The sequence below is a fragment of the Pezoporus occidentalis genome, unplaced genomic scaffold (assembly GCF_034315485.1).
Source record: "Pezoporus occidentalis ecotype Australia unplaced genomic scaffold, CSIRO_AGI_Poc_V1 ctg25, whole genome shotgun sequence".
NCBI lineage: Eukaryota > Metazoa > Chordata > Aves > Psittaciformes > Psittacidae > Pezoporus > Pezoporus occidentalis.
Window position 1 is genome coordinate 7,255,633 of NW_026914394.1, and position 16,651 is coordinate 7,272,283.

Genomic DNA, 16,651 nt, shown 5'->3' on the forward strand with positions numbered 1-16,651 from the left:
AATGATTTCCATAGTCAGTGGGCTCTGGGATACTTGTCTGGATAAAGCTCTCCACTACAGCATAGCTTTAAGCCTGAAATGGGGCTGGGGCGAGGTTCATGGGGGCTTAGTTTTGTTAAACAGTACCCTGCAAAACAGGAATCTCAGGTCAGGTAGGACCTTATGGTCTGAAATAAAAACCTGATAGACTGAAACAAAAACTCAGGAAATCATGTAGTAGCTAGAAAGTTAATTTGGGGGTTGGTTAAATTAAAACACAGAAGTCTTGAAAGTACTATATCTGGTTTTATTTTATGTCTTTTGTTGATAATTTCTGTCCATAGCCCAGAAGATTGGAGAGCTGGAAGCAGCTTTGCGTAAAAAGGATGAAGATATGAAAGCAATGGAAGAAAGATACAAAATGTATCTAGAGAAAGCAAGAAATGTGAGCAGCATATTTCTGAGCATACACTTTCCTCCCTCATAAATTGTTATACAGGTTGAGTCCTCTGCTCTCCAATTCCCAATTAAAATTGGTAGCTACATGTTGAGGTTTTAGTCAAACTATTCAACTGCAGTCAGCTAAGTGTATGAGAATGCTGTTTAGACTCCAGTGTGAGAGGCATTAATGATTATTCCTTTGTACCTTTTGGTATCTTTTTGTTGTACAGTTCAACAGCCTGGTTTTCATCATCCTGACTAATGCTCGGTCTGTTTTCATGTTTCTGCTGTGAGCGAATGAGATGCAGAGCTGCTGAGAATCAAACCTGACTTGTAATGCTTTCGTTTTACCTTGTGCAGGTGATAAAAACCTTAGACCCCAAACTAAATCCAGCATCAGCAGAAATTATGTCACTGAAAAAGCAGATAATGGAGAAAGACAAAAAAATTGAAGCACTGGAGGTAAAAGTTTATGTACTTAATAATAACTCCTGAAATGTTCTGTCTGTGATATCAGACACTCAAGTTACTGTTTCCTAATGGTCCAGTACCATTCAGTGCTGCATTCAGTTAGAAACTGAACAGACCATCAAACCTAGAGATTTTTAGTTTGGCTTAATCAACTTTGTATCATAGTATAAGCCTGTCAGAGCAGTTTACTTTTAAACAGTGTTTTTCTGTGTACAACTGAAACACTAATATGGATTCTTTCTAAACTCCCTGTAAGTGAAACACTTTCTAAGACTCACAGTTTTTCTGTGTTTATGGTAACTTGTATAGAACTGCAGAGTCTGACCTTTTTCAGTAGTAACACAGCTTAGTTTGTGTGAAGGATTAGATATTCAAGCAGTGAATTGTTTAAATTACTAGACCACTGATATCAGTTCTGGAGTTCTTGAAACTAGAAAGCAGAGTAAAACCTATTAATTCAATAAAATCTGCTTGGCTGAAATCCTGATTGGTGATAGTAGTCCAAGTACCAAGGAAAATTCCATTCAGTTTTATAGCAATAATGATGAGACTGGTTAGAACAGTTACCTGAGCAAGTATGAAATTCTCCAGCATGAGTTAGTAGGCTGAAAGGTCTGACTTTATAAATGCTGTGGCCCCAGGTTTCTTCTATGTGTATGTACTAGTTACATATACTATGTAATAACAATTCAGTAACATAGAAACTATTCAGCCCCTATAGAGATATCTTGTCTTTTGACTTTTGGGTCAAAGAGATAATAAATCATATATAGATTTTTCTGATACACTCTAGATTTTCATGTATTCTCACATATACACACACCTTCAAAGTATGTTTCTAACTTGAACTGCAGCTTATGTAAAAATTAGCCTCCTCTTTGTAGTCCATAATTTCTCTCCTAGTCATTTGTGGAAGTATCTTTATTTACACTTCTAAGTCTTATGTTTTTTTTGCATATTTAAGCTTTTCTGCTGCATGTGTTTATTTCATTCAGTGGACTGCAGTAAGTTTATACAACTAATTTTTGTGGTTTGATTTAGATTGTCTTCTCTATTGTCTCCTTGCAGGCTGAATACAAACTTGCTAAGTTACGTGATTATGAGGAGAAGCTAATTGTAACTGCATGGTATAACAAGGTGGGTTGAAAGTTTGTTTGCTGGTATCTCAGCAATCAGAAAACCACATTTTGCTAAATGTGACAGCTAAATCTTACATCACATCTAGTATTTTTTTTTTTTAGGAATATTATAACAATCAACTAGTTTGTATAAGTTGTTTTCTCCTTGTCTTCTGTGCTTTGGAACAGAAGACCTAAAATTTGGCATAGGCCGTGACTTCCTTGTTAGTGATGGAAGCTTGTGGCAGCAAGTAGTACATCTGGATTGCAAATTCAATAGCATTTGTTGTTGAAGTAGCATTTGCTGTTGAAGTTTCTGAGCTTAAGATAAAGGGAGGCTGTGGCTCAAAAGGTTTCCAGACTCCTGCTTTAGATGCTCAGTGTTTTTAGCACAGTATTTGTGATATAAAGCTAGAGGCATTTTCTCATCCTGCAGCAGTGTTGCCAAGGTTGTTAGGATGTTTTATGTTAACATTGCTGTGAAAAGGACTGGAGAAAGTTGTTTATCTTCACATGTTTAAATAGAGGTTCATGATGAAAAACTGGAATGGGAAATTAGAAAAGCAAAGCAAAATTAAATGGCTTAATAAAGGAACAACTTTACAATAACCTAAATGAACACATTGCATACGCATGTGAATGAATCTTTCTTTCTACAGCCTTGGTTCGTATCTTTTATGGCAGCAGTTCTGTGTGTATACTAAGCAAGCATGAGCTCTGTGTATGAAAAATGGCCAGTAAAGGTTGTTTAACTTATTTGCAGAGCATAACTCTTCAGAAGCTAGGTATGGAAGCAAGACTGGTTGGCAGTAGCGGTGCCTGCAGAGACGGTCCCGGACGCTCATTTCTAGCTCAACAGCGTCACGTCACCAATACCAGAAGGAATATCACTGTTAAAGTACAAGGTGCAACATCCGATTAAACCACAAGGACCATGAGGAAAACGATGCTAAAGTGTCCTTAAATGTTTTATAGCTTCCACTCTTAACTACTTGATGAAAGAAGAGGTTAGAATGGTGGGCAGCTGTGAATTCAACATCAAAACCTAGCAAGAAGTCTGAGTCAATCAGTGGTGTGTCTAGAAAGTAGCAGATAGATTTCCAAGAGTAGATTTAATAGCTGCAGTATGTATTTACAAGCACAACTTAAAGATTTATATTTGCTTTCAGAATATATTGTAAATATAAAATTTGGCACTATATATTTAAAACTTTATCCAATGGGTTTGGGCTAGAAGGTTCACTTTTTGTAAGATGTTATGCAAAAGCATTCTGCAGGAAACTGGCAATATAGGGCATTTTCGCTGGGGTCTTCTCAAAATAAAAGATTGGTACCAGGGCTTAAAGAAAAGCTTTTTTTTTTAGAATACAAAGTACAGTGATTTTAAAAGCAAGGAAAATACTTGCATTTAATAGAAAAAGAAAAAAGGTGAAGTACCAGTTGACTTGTTTACATAGCAGGAGGCAGGATTTGTTTTGTCATCTCAGGTGAGAAGCAGAATTACACAGTTTACTTAGAAAAGATTAAGTTTGTGCATATATACATTCAGGAAAACCTGTCTTGAAGATGTTGAATTCCCTAAAGCCAAATAAACTGTCTTTTCCTGTGTGAAGAAAAAGAGCTATTTATAAGAATTCAAAAGTCTGGGCTATGTTTTAAAAGTCTGGCATGTCGGTACACTGCATTTATTTGCAGAAAGGGAGTTAGGTGGGAAGGAACCAGTTTATTTCCAGCTATTTATGCAACCCTGTGCATAGAAATCAATTTTCCTCATTTTTTTAATGTAGTTTCACTTCAGTTATTCTGAACTGATTGTGGTAGGCAGATGAATGAGATAGCTTTGCTAGTTGTTGGCAGCAAAGCTTGTTTGTTGGCAGGGAGAAAAATGCATAAACTATAATAGTTTGCAGGATCTAGATCAAAGGAAATGAAATGGGGATTGATATTTGGAATTCTTGTGTGGGAAGTTGCTATCTTTCACAAAAATTGTGTCACTTTATTTACCAAATATCTTATTTCTGTTAGGAACTGTATTTTTAGGAAACTTGTTAATGTCCATTCTTTGCAAACTATCTAGAACAAACTCATTATACACATAGTTAAATAAAAGTACAACAGCCCTTAAAATAATATGAATACACTTCAAGTATTTGAGGGTGCTGTAGCAGTCTGTGATCTAAATATAAAACTCAGCCATATGTGTCAATGAAAGCATATGTCTGCCTTCACCATTAAGGCCATCTTTGATTCAGCTTTGCAGGGTTTAAGTTTTGAATTGTGAACTTTGAGTAGTTTTCCATTTTGCATGCCCCTCGGTATGGCTTGTTGTTTGATTTCTTCCTTCCCCAGCCTCTTAAATTATTTATTGGGCATTGCATGCAATGCAATGCAAAGAGAAAAGGGAAGTATTAATTTTTAACGCTGAGTTAGCATTGCTTCTTAGTTGTGATAGTTTTACAGTGCTCTATATTTAGGCATTCAACAGACTTCCTCTTTCAAAACTTCTGTCTACATAAGGCATTGTTTAAAAGCCAGTCTCATGCTAAATGTGGTGTGAACAGAGAATATGCCAGACAAACCATCACTGGAGGGTTTTGTCTGTCAGGTTGTGTTCTTCAGGACTTTATGCTCCTTTGACTACCTCCTGGGTTTTGAGGTCTTTCATTGCTGCAGTAATGTTGTTTGTATTTTTAACATACAATTGCTTGTTTAATCTGCTAGTGGTGTGGGAGATGGTGGTGAGCAGTGGAACAGGAGACTAAGTCTTAGCAAGATGCTTGTAATTCTAAAGCCTGGTACTTTGGTGTGTTGTAGTGAAATGTGAAACTGTTGCTGATGGTGTTGAGTGGGTCTCTTAACCCTCGTTCTTTACAGCATGGAAACTTTAATGGACACCTTTCAAATACTCATCTAGTTAAGTAGGTTTGATGCGTTTGTTGTACTTCTCACGGTAGTAGAGCTGTGTCAGTAGTCATATTGGGTGCTGAATAGTGAAAAATTGGAGCAAATGTCTCTGTATACTTCTCAAAACTGCAATCCCTGGGACCAAAAGTGACCAAGAACCTCCTTATCATTTAGCTGCAAGTTTCTCTTCTGACTAGCAGTGGAACTAAAGACAGGGATCAGCCTTCTTCAGGGGCAAGGTTGTCCCCAGTAGTCTTGTTGGGGGTGCCAAAAATGAATCGAGTTTTCAGGTATTAAATGAAATGTTACTTATTTGGGACTTTTCCAAACTGTTGGAAGTTTAGCCTGTGAATACAACTTAAGTGTTTCTTTGGGATTGAGAACCTGTTCAAGAGTGACTGCTTGATAACTGGTTAGAATTGGGTTACGTCCTATGAATGAGGAATCAATCTGTAGAAATAAATATTTGATTATAAGCCATGGTGTTGTATTCACCTCACCTCATCTGGCTGTGCAGAAAGGATCATTAGAATAAGTATCATTTTAATATTAACTTCATTCATGTCAAAGGTACTAATAGCGTTGCTGTGTTGCAGCTGAGTTGTATGCAATATGGTGCAGCAGCACATCAGTACAATGTTCTTTAATGCAGTGTGAGGCAGCACAAAGAAAGAGGCTCCTTGTCTCTGCTGCAAGATGAATTCATATCATGTCTAGACAGCACAGTTAGGAACAGATTAAAGTTATGAGATGAAATCATTGAATCTTGCTGAAGCTAATCAGCATTATTAGTAACTTTAGCCAGTTTCCAGTAAAATGGGTAATATAAATCCAAAGAGACAAAAATATGTGCTGATTGACATATCATCTGTGAATATTTTTTTATGTAAGATTAATTAATATGGAAGAGAAGTATTTTATAGCAATAATACAAATTTTGGACTAGTAGGTTCTTTTATTCAAGGCGGATCAGGCAGCAGTTTTGAGAAGATTCTTTTGCAACAACTGTATTATAGTGGATTAAAAAACAGTCACTGAAAATGAAAATAAGTTTTCACCTGATTTTCTTATTGTTCATTAAAATATATATATATGGGTATTCTATTTTCTACAATATACACTTACTTGGAAATGAGTAATATAAGCAATACTGATGTTTTATTTAGGTGGCCATAAATAGCTTAGGAATTAGGAAATGAAAACAATTGTTCAAGAGTGGCTAATGTGTACTAAGATAATTTTCTTAACTTTTATGTTTTTCTCCCTTCTCCCCCACTAGTGACGCTAGAGTTCAGGTTTTCAGTGTATCAGTGTCTACATCTTCTGTTTAAAACAAATGTAAACACTGTGTTGCATAGAACTTGGAAAATTGCACTAATTTTTAAACTTTTGGGTTTATTTTTTTCTTTGGAAAGAATTCTTTTATATTCACATAAAGATTTTTAAAATCAATTCTCTGGTGTCTTTATTGCAAGCAGTGTATATAATGGTCCCTAGCTGCTGTTACCATGATGTATCCATAGTTTTGGGCAGCATATGAACTGGGTCTGCTTGTTGATAGAATTGCACTGTCTGAAATGTCATGTTACAGGATCTGTAACATGTATGTGTAACCCTTTGTATGTTTTGCCATAACGACAAATCAGTTGTACTGCCTTCCCCTCCTCTCTTCAGTTCATTCCTACATACAGTTCTGCTCAGTTAGGCTCTCTGCCTACCCTCCCCAGCCCTAGCTAAGAGGACACAGAGGACAGGTATATGCTTCTAAATCACCCCACTTGTTCTTATCTGGAAAAGAAAACTGACTACTCCCTTCAGTCTGCTTTGCAGGCTATTTATGTGCCCAGTTCTTAGTCTTGTTGACAGCTTTCCTGTTCCCTGAGCACTAACCTTAACCCAGAAGTGAGGTTGGGAATGAGAGCAGGCAGCCATTCAGCCCTCCAGGCTGAAGATCAGCAGGAAGAAGGTGTCGCAAGTGTCCTTCAGGGCCTGGTTTCAGACCTGCTTTTAGGACAGGTTTTCCCTCTCTCTGAACCATAATTCATGGCTTGACTATCCTGACAATGTTAAGCATCGATTTTTATTGCCTTGGGCTGCTACCCCTGTGAGGATGGGGAGCTCTGTGGTACCTCGGTGTGGAAGGGCAGAAGGGTCCCAGTGACTGTGAAGTGTCCAGATACAGAAGAACCATTTTTCCTTCTTTCTGAGGCTGGATGTAAGTGTTCTCAGACACCAAAGAATGAAAACTGCAGGTGTGGGTTTGAGGGAGGAGGGAAGGGAAAAGACTTTCAGCTGCGCAGGAAGCCTGTGCTGAGCTGCAGGATGTTTTCAGCCCATGTGTGAGCAGTCATGGGACACACTGTCAGCTACCACTGCCTTCCTGAGCACAGGGTTAAGCGAGGGGTGGCGTGTGGGTCATTCCCAAGTGCTTGGTCATGGGAAGCTCTGTTCAAATGCAGACCCTGGCTTTTCTAGTAATCATGGCTGCCCCATCCTTGGCAGTGTTCAAGGCCACATTGGACACAGGGGCTTGGAGCAAGCTGCTCTAGTGGAAGGTGTCTCTGCCCCATGGCAGGGGGTTGGGACTGGATGAGCTTTAAGGTCCCTTCCAACCCAAACCAGTCTGTGCTTCTGGTAGCTCCTTACAAGCCAAGCAGAAGGTTTGTATGTTTAAGCAAGGGCTGTCTGTGGCAGAGCACAGTGCAAGGAAAGGGAGGAGGTGAGGTCCTCCAGAACCATGGAGATGGTTCTGTGGAGAACATAAACTATTCACGGAGCCCCTGTGCAAAACAGCCCTGTGAAATGCGCTCGTTGCACAGAGCGCTGCTACCCCAGCCGAGGCCCACGGAGGAGGGGGAGGAAGCTTTTGGGTATAGCAGCAGCCTGGGAAAGGAAATGGGAGTCTCAGCCAACAGATGACACCTGCAGACTGGAAGTGCTGTGGGAGCAACGCTGCGCACAACAAACTTGTCACTGCGCCCCTCTCTTTCAGTCGATTCCAGGCATGCAGCCCACTTCCAGCCTTCCCCTTCTGCTTCTTCCAAGGAAGGAAAAGAAAGAACATAAGGTCTAGAAAGTCAAATGAACTTCCTTGTTTTTACTGTGAAGGGAAGATGTGGGAGAGCCTTGCCAGGAGCAAGTTGGTTGCAGGGTGAGAAAGGGTAGAGAGAGCCTAGGTTAGGGAAGTCTCATCCCACTTGTATTGAGAACCTGGTCAAGTCTCCTGCGTTTTGTAAATAGGTTGGTTTGGTTCCCACCACGTCTTCTCCCGTCTCCACCTTATGGATCTGTAAAACAGGAGCCTCAAGTGCCAGAAACAGCATCTTAATCCAACCTCTTATTTCCACCTGGCTGTGCCTGCGACAGAAAATCAGAGGAGGGGGAAGAGCCTCCCCTCCAAGCCCTGTGCGAGAAGGAGCTGTGCCAGAAGCTGTGTTCACCTCCTATAACTCTAGCTTTATGTTATACAGCTGTGCTTGGCCCCAGTGTGCAGCAGTGGGGCCCAAGGGTGATCCCAGCCTTCCCTGGTTCCTCCCCTCTGTGCTTGGAGGAGAAGAAAATGCAAGTTAAAATAAAAGGATTTAAAACCTACCTTGGTGTTCATGCTTGCATGAAAAAGGATGCCTTTAATTCCTGCAGATGACGACTTAATTTTCCTAAGTGACAGTGGGAAAAATTTGCTTCCTATAGGAACACATGCAAAACTGGAAATGAGCAGGAAAAGATTGCTTTCCCCGTTCTTCCTCAGCAGGTGGAAGTGAGCTGGAGGTGTTTAGTGGTGCCTGTTGAGCCGGTGCCTTCCCACCTTGTGCACTCTGTCCTGTTCCCAGGAGCTGCAGCTTTCACTCAGAGGCCTTGCCAGGGTCCCATGGTGTGACTGTTACTGAGTCCATGCCTTCACTGGTGTTAACCATTGGTGTTGTCGATCTTAGAACTGTTTCACCTTACACAAACTCTTAAGACTGGTTTGTGTTGGAAGGGACCTTAAAGCTCATCCAGCTCCAACCCCTGCCGCCGGCAGGGACACCTTCCACTGGAGCAGCTTGCTTCAAGCCCCTGTGTCCAACCTGGCCTTGAGCACTGCCAGGGATGGGGCAGCCACAGCTTCTCTGGGCACCCTGTGCCAGCACCTCAGCACCCTCACAGGGAAGAGCTTCCTTGTATCTGATTTAAATCTTCCCCTCTTAATTTAAATCCATTCCTTGTCTATCACTACATGCACTTATAAAAGCCCCTCTTCAGCTTTCTTTGTAGCCCCTTTGGGCACTGGAAGCTTCTCTAAGGTCTCCCCTGAGCCTTCTCCAGGCTGAACAAGTTCAGCTTTTTCAGCCTGTCTCCATAGAAGAGGTGCATTTGATCATAATTTAAAATAATAGGAAGTATTTACTGATATTTTCCAAGGGTCCCTTTTATTCATAGAACCATAGAATAGTTAGGGTTGGAAAGGACCTTAAGATCATCCAGTTCCAACCCCCCTGCCACGGGCAGGGACACCTCACACTAAACCATCTCACCCGAGGCTCTGTCCAACCTGGCCTTGAAAACTACCAGGGATGGAGCATTCACAACCTCCCTGCGCAACCCATTCCAGTGCCTCACCACCCTCACAGGAAAGAATTGGATTGGATAATCTAAACTTCCCCTGTTTAAGTTTGACCCTGTTACCCCTTGTCCTGTCGCTACAGTCCCTAATTCATTAGCAGCCATTTATCATGTGTTGCTGGGCAGGTAAATGGGGAGGGTTTAGTTTATTCTAAGAGACAGGACCCGCAACTTCTATAGCAAGAAGTACAGATGTTTCATAGAGGTATCTGTCAGTAGAGAGCCCTCTCTGTGGGTGTTGCACGTGTAACTGCTGTGGCGCACCAGGACCCTGCCACAGGCTTTAATAGTTTCCCTGCTCATCCATTTGTACTGTCAGGGTCATTTGTTTTCAGCACTTCTGTAGGAATTGCCTTTGCTGTTACAGTGGCAACCTCTCTGCTGACAGAGCAATGCTGCAGCAATGGGGATTTGGTGCTGTGCTGCTGCCTCTGCCCGGATGGGCTCGCAGTCCCCCTGCCATCCACTGCCCCGAAAGCTGGGGCATGGCCAAAGGCTACAGCCAACGTTGGTCTGCCCGTTGCAGAATGCTTCATGACAGAAATGTTTTGGTGAGGATTTATTGATGTGCGAGATGTTACAGAGTGACTTTTGGTTTGAATTGATTACCTGTCAGTGATAACGAAACCAAGGAATCTTGGCAATCAATACCTGTACTAATGTTATCAAGCGAGGGTGGTTCTGCTCTTCCATGGTACACAGCCACAGCCGGAACACTGCAACCTCTGAAGTGTTGCCTGTTTTCTTGCTGCTCTGAAGCATGGCCATCCATCATAAAATGAGCAAAGCCCCAAGCCCCCCATTCCTTTGCAGTGCCATAGGGAAGTGCCCTGGCAGGTCCCAGGCTGATCACCTGCCTCATGTGACGCAGGGTGCGAGGTCCACTTGTAAAAGAACTGATTTTGCAATTGCTTTAAGGGAAACAAACAGGAACTGGGCAATTGTTGCCACCACGCAGGGGAGCTGCTGAGGGCTCATCGCTACCTGCTAAAGGCTTTTCCCTGTGTGGATGGCAGCCAAGGCTTCCCTACCGAGGAACGGCACAGATCTTGTAGGGCTGTGGGGCCACTGCGATGCCCAGCTGGAACTCGAGGCTGAGCGTGGTGTCCGGGGGTGCCTGGAAAGTGAATTTCTGGAGCAGAGACGTGAAGAAAACGAAGAGCTCAGAGCGGGCCAGCACCTCACCCAGGCAGGAACGCTTCCCTGCGGAGACAGCCACCAATGGCATCATAGAATCATAGAATCATGGGTTGGAAGGGACATTTGAAGGTCATCTAGTCCAACCCACCTGTGTTGGCTGATGAAAAAGCTTCTGTGTCCATTGGGACCATAGTTCAGCTGTGTTACCTGCTTCCCAGGATGAGTTTTGCAGCCCAACCTGAGCACCCCAATAATGGTGCTGGTGTTAGGGCATGGGCTTCCTCCCTGGATTGCATAACTTTGTGAGGGCATGTGTGTGTAACTGACTATGCACTGTATCCTCCCCTGCTTGGATAAGCTCTGCTGACACGTATGGTCTGCATATGTCCATGCTGGGAGAAGTGGCTTATATGAGCTACACCAAAGAGAGGTATCAAAGAAGGTGTGTGATGCTGGGATGGAAAACAGGGATGATAAAAGCATTGTCTATGGGGAAGCTCTTGCTTGGAGTACCCTGTGGAGCCCTTAGTGAACCCACATGGGAGGTGGAACACAGGACCATGCTCTTCCCTTTCTTAAGGTATTTCTGGGATCTCTGGCATTTTTATGGTCTTTTATTCATCCTCATCTCTCCTCAGTGCATGTGAAGAGGGACAGGAAAGGGCTCAGTGTAGTCATGGTGCTTTGGGATGGCCACATCAGCACTGCTTCTGTGGCACCACCTCCCAGTGTGCAGCCAGTGTCTGCTCTTTCCATTGCTATTTTCTTCCGTGTCTCTACTGTGCAGTTGGAAGCCCCATCCCACTGCCTCAGCACAGAAGCATCACAATCCAACAGATCTTACCTATAGAAAATGGTATAAAATGCTCGTTTTTGTAGAATTGACCATCCTTCAGGAAATGCTCAGGGTTAAAAGCATCAGGGGTTTCCCACACGTTCTTGTCAAACAACACAGAGGTTAAACTCGTTGTCATAATAGTGCCCTAGAAGGAGAAAAACAAATTGCACTTTTCCTGTTGCTGACAGCAGGAGGGGCATTTTTATCTTCCAGTCTCCTCTCCATGAAGAACATCCACAGTCAAATCATGCTGCAATTACTTGTCCAACACCGCCCTGCATGGCCAATTTCCTACTTCTAATCTGTTCAGAGGTACAATGATTATATACCCTCAGTTTTCCCTCATCAGCTTCATTTTTATCCGCTGTAGTGGTGGGTCAAAGTTCTTGTAATAGCTCTGAGATGGAACCTGTGCCTCGATAGCGTGCATGGAGAGAGTGTCACCACACAGCGCAACACTGCTCCTGAGTGCTGGGACTTCAGCAATTCCCAGCTCCCTGGGCATGAATCCCTAGGCCAGGTAGGGCAGAGCCACAGCATCTCTGCCCTGTCCAGAGTTCTCTCCTAGTGGACATCTGCTTTTGCCATCCAAGCAGTGTTGCTTACTGAAGTCTCAGCACTCAGGAGCAGGGTTACCTTTGGTATGAAGAAGCCGTCCACAAACGTGTCCTTTATCGTCATCCTTGGCACATTGAATGGGATGATGTTGCCTTTCCTCTGCACTTCGTGGATGACGGCGTTGGTGTAGGGCATGCTGTCTCTGTCTTGCAGGGCTGGCTGCCGTGCCTGCCCGATGACCGTGTCGATCTCAGCTTGCACACGGGCTGGTGGGAAAGAGCAGGGATCAGTCAAGGTACAAGGAGGTTGCTGTGAGGGTCCCCCAGGGACCAATCTGCTGCTGTTTGCACCTCTTTTAGGTGAGTGCAAGGAGGCTCCCCATTTTTCCTCTCAAAAAAGAGAGTTTCTCATGAAGGTGTCAGCGTAAATGCAAGGGAAGGCACTGAGCTTTTGCTAATTGTACCTTGAATTTCTGGATATTTGGCCATAAAGAGCAGAGCCCAGCGGATGGTTGTGGAAGTGGTCTCGGTCCCAGCCAACAGCAGGTCCAGTGTGCAGGCCACGAGGTTTTCCTCTTGTAAGCTGCCGCTGGCATTGTTCTGCACAAAAAGGTGAGATGGGTTTATACTTACTTATATAGGGGAAGTTCAGGTAGGATACAAGGAAGTAGTTCTTCACTGTGAGGGTGGTGAGGCACTGGAGCGGGTTGTGCAGGGAGGTTGTGAATGCTCCATCCCGGGCAGTGTTCATGGCCAGGTTGGACAGAGCCTTGGGCAACATGGTCTAGTGTGAGGTGTCCCTGGCCATGGCAGGGCGGTTGGAACTGGATGATCTTAAGGTCCTTTCTAACCCAAACCCTTCTATGATTTCTCATCCCTCCTTATTTCTAAGCCCAATTGCAGAAGGGCTTACTCTACATTGCTGACCTTGGCCATCTCTGTCAGGTAGCTGTCAATGAAGTCCTGGTTCTCCGAGGGGTTCCAGTCCTCCTTGTGCTTGTCGATTTTCTCTTGCACAAAGCTTTTCATACACTTCCAGTTTTTAAAAATGGTTTGGTGGGATCCAGGCAAGTACTTTATTATAGATGGGAAAGAGTTGTACAGCTTTGGACACAAAAGGAGAAAGGCAAATTTAATAAAGGACTGAAAAAAAAACCTTTCTGTTATCAAAACTTGAGGAGCCTTCAAGCTTAATAAATTACTAGAGTTGGTGGAAACAGCTCGGCTCCAGAAGGGCTTTACAAGGGACTGGTGTGCCTATTACAGAGTGACTTGTGCATTACCCGGTGTTACAGCAGGCAGGTTGGCAGTTGATGGGCAGGATGTGGGGTGAAAGAGAGCAACATGAACATGCACAGCTTGAAAAGAAGGCAGGAGGAAATTACAGGCAAATCTAACCCCGTGCAAATGAATAAGGAACAGCAACAGCATCTGGTGATGCAAATGATACAGGTTTAGAGGTTGACTCCAGAGAAGAAACTACGGCCCTGCAGAACTGCACGCCATCCATGCTGGTGGCAGGAGGGCTGTACCTGGCTCATGACAGACCCATGGAGAACAAATGTCTCGTTCAACAGCTCCAGCAGTTTTTGGAACTTCTCATCGTGGTAGTCAAACCGATTGCCAAAGATGACAGAGCAGATGACATTTGAAACAGCGTTAGTGACTTTATATTGAGGGTTGAAAGGATTCCCTGGAGAAGGAAAAGGGAATGATCGATTCACTTCCAGGCTTCACAGAAAAGAAGGAAACACAACTGTCAGAGGTAAAATGTTCAATAAATATGAGTGAAATGAGTGGCTGTTGTGGCTTTAACCCCAGGACAGTGGAACCTTGATGGGCATCATCCTGTGTCACTGCTCTCCTGGCCTTGCCCCCTCCATGCGCTGGTCAAGCTCGGCTGGGTAACCAGAGTGGTCCCAGTTCAATCAGATAGTGAAGATGTTTGTTCAGCGTGCAAAGCAGAGCGGACGTCATTTGAATTCGTTGGGAACATTGGTGTTTACACACATGGGATTTTCCAGGGATCTCAGGAGAGCAGCAGGTTGAAGGTGGGCTTTGAATAACACTTGGGGTGTTACCTGGCTGCGTTCACCAGTCAGTTTGAAGGCAAAGCACCTGCAACAGGGAGCTGGCATGCTGGCAGGGTGCTAGCATCGCGTGCAAGGGAAGGTATATTTCAGCATACAGTGAATCATAGATGATACCTGCCTTCAGCACAGCATATGAGGGCCACAACACTCACCCTGTTCTTCCCCAAATGCTTCCACAAGGTATCGGCACTCCTCCTGGATGCGCTCTTCCAGGCCCCTCTTCCCGAAGCCAAAGTTTCGGAGCGTGGTCAAGGTGAATCTCCTCTGCTGCTTCCACAAGTGCCCGTTGGAGGAGATCAGTCCTGGCAGGAACACCCCACCATGAGCCAAAGCAAGGCAGATCTCGCCACCGTGGGGAAAAAGCTTCAGGGCTCTCCCTTATCTCAGCTGTCTTGGACCTCTGCAGGACCAGTGCTTTCACCTGAGGGATAACTCACCCAAGCTGCTGAAGATCTCCTTGTCAATAGGAATTTCGGGGCGATCCATGAAGTTTTCCGCTTGGTTTACAAGAACTTCCTTAATCATCCGCAGCCCACTTACACACACAAACGGTACATGTCCCATATACATGCTGAAGATGTCCCCGTATTTTTCATGAAGCTGGGAAGGGGTGGGAAATAAAGAAAGGGGTTTCATTTGCAGTGGATGTGTCTGTTGGGACAGGGACAGCCCTGGCAGAGGACACGGGTGAGACTAAGGGAAGCTGGGAGTGGGAGGGGAGACGGGATGTTTGCACAAGTGTCTGCTTGCGTGCGTGTTGTCTCCTCTTATTTCCTCTTATCCCAAGTCACTGAGCAGGCGTTGGTGTTAATTGGCCATAAATCAAGTGAAACTCGACAGGTTTGATTTTTCAGTCCTGCGTTTTTCCCGCTTTTCTTTCACTCCCTTCCCAAACACTCTTCCAATCCCTGCTCAGACCTGTGGAGCTACTACTGCTGCGACTGCACCCATGGTATCGTGTCGTGCCCTTTGCCCAAAGGATCACTCTGCACTTGCCCCCCTCCTCATATGAAGGCAAACTTCATACACGTTGCTGCTGACTGAGGGCAAACCTCCTGCCTGCCCTGGGCTTTGCTTCTCTGAGTCCTCATGGTCCGTGGGGCTTTGGTTAACCCTTCCCCACACCACAAAGGTTGCATAGCTCCAGTGTTCCCCATTCCCTTCCCCAAGGTGCCCACGTCCTTTGTACCTTGTTCACCACGGCTTGGGGATTGCTGAAGTCCATCAGGTAGATGTGCCCCAGAAAGGGTAAGGAGAAGGGGCCGGGAGGGAAGTGCTTTGGCTTTCTGCGCTTCATGTAGTCGGCGACGAGGAGAAAGACAAATAAGAAGACGAAGATCACCTGGAAGGAGATGCTGTCCCACAGGAAGCGCAGCATGGTTGGATGGTGGGGTCAGGGCAGGTCGAGCTCAGGGGGCACCACTGAACCCCCAGGGACAGGGGGAGATGGTCAAGATGCTGGCACAGCTGTGGGAACACACACATGAGACAGCATGGAACAGCTTACCCTGACCTGGCTTTGGAGGCTTCGTTCGGACTCCTGCTTTCCCAGGTTTCATTTGATCAACTCCCTTCTTGATTAAACTCAGGCATTTCCTCTGAGCTCATTAAAAACAAAAAATCACACACCAAAACACCCCAAAGCTCCCCCTTTCCCCTCTGGCCTCCCACCACTGCATTACAAAACACCAGTGATCCACGTCCTTGTCTAAAGGACAGAAACAAGCTTTGCGGGGCCAGGATTAAAACCTTCTGGCAGCCTCCCCATGCCCATAGCTTGGTGCAAGCTCTGCTCTCCCCTTCCCATGGTTCTCTCACCGTGCTGTGTCCTGGTGTCAGCTTCCCGGTGCTGGGGAGGCTCCAGCCGCTCTGAGCACCTTGCGTTTCTGTTGTTTGCGGAAGCTCTGCCACTGGTAGGAACAGTGCCAGACCGAACCCTAGGGCAGCAGGGACACCCGAGATAAGGTTGCACAATCCTTTCACAAGCCACCATCTGACTCACGGGCTGGGGTTTCAGTGCGTCAGGGTGATGTGGGCTGAAAGCCAGCACCCATCCGGGATCTGCAGTGGTTTCTAAGCACTGTGACTGTCTGATTTCTGATAAGCAAATGCAAGCAGAACAACTTTCTCTGGCCATAAAGGTGGCCTACACTGAGCCCTCCAGCCACCCCTTCTCACCTGCCTCTAAGCCTATAGCCCGTGCTGGAGCTGCTGAAAGCCCAACAAAGCTAAGGCAGGAGCTGGGAAGCTAAAGCAGACGCTGTGGCCCTTTGGGTAAGCTGGTAACAGGCTGTGTTAATTTTCCCTTCTGAGAGTGGCTCTGGGACAGGTAGTCGATCTTGCACATACTCCACACTGAATTTTGATGTATGTGTGGTGTTTTATTGTGAAAGAAGCAGGGGTGTTTGTCAATTTAAAGCCATTCCCTTGTCCTGTCCCTACAGGCCCTTGTCCAAAGCCCCTCTCCAGGTTTCCTGTAGCCCCTTTAGGCACTGGAGCTGCTCTAAG

The 16,651-nt window shown here is 44.9% G+C and overlaps 2 protein-coding genes and 1 long non-coding RNA gene across 3 annotated transcripts in view; 2 read left to right on the plus strand and 1 right to left on the minus strand.

The window, feature by feature from the left end:
- Positions 1-6,365, plus strand: part of HOOK1 (hook microtubule tethering protein 1) — a 29,521-nt gene extending 23,156 nt beyond the window's left edge. The window contains exons 19-22 of the mRNA XM_062623178.1: positions 324-424; positions 781-882; positions 1,960-2,028; positions 2,773-6,365. Of these exons, the coding sequence (XP_062479162.1) occupies positions 324-424; positions 781-882; positions 1,960-2,028; positions 2,773-2,931 (431 nt within the window). The 3' untranslated portion in view covers positions 2,932-6,365. The remainder of the gene's footprint in view (positions 1-323; positions 425-780; positions 883-1,959; positions 2,029-2,772) is intronic.
- Positions 6,366-7,055: 690 nt separating this feature from the next.
- On the plus strand, positions 7,056-8,505 carry LOC134165937 (uncharacterized). Its single transcript, XR_009965701.1, has 2 exons — positions 7,056-7,128; positions 7,906-8,505. It is a non-coding gene; the product is annotated as an uncharacterized LOC134165937 (long non-coding RNA).
- Positions 8,506-10,061: 1,556 nt separating this feature from the next.
- On the minus strand, positions 10,062-16,074 carry LOC134165939 (cytochrome P450 2J2-like). Its single transcript, XM_062623180.1, has 10 exons — positions 15,962-16,074; positions 15,333-15,610; positions 14,581-14,743; positions 14,296-14,445; positions 13,583-13,743; positions 12,978-13,154; positions 12,515-12,650; positions 12,130-12,317; positions 11,500-11,638; positions 10,062-10,718 (listed from the first exon to the last, which is right to left on the minus strand). The coding sequence occupies exons 2-10, from the start codon at positions 15,519-15,521 to the stop codon at positions 10,543-10,545; spliced, it is 1,479 nt and encodes a 492-aa protein (XP_062479164.1). The 5' UTR covers positions 15,522-15,610; positions 15,962-16,074; the 3' UTR covers positions 10,062-10,542.
- Between the last annotated feature and the right edge of the window lie 577 nt (positions 16,075-16,651).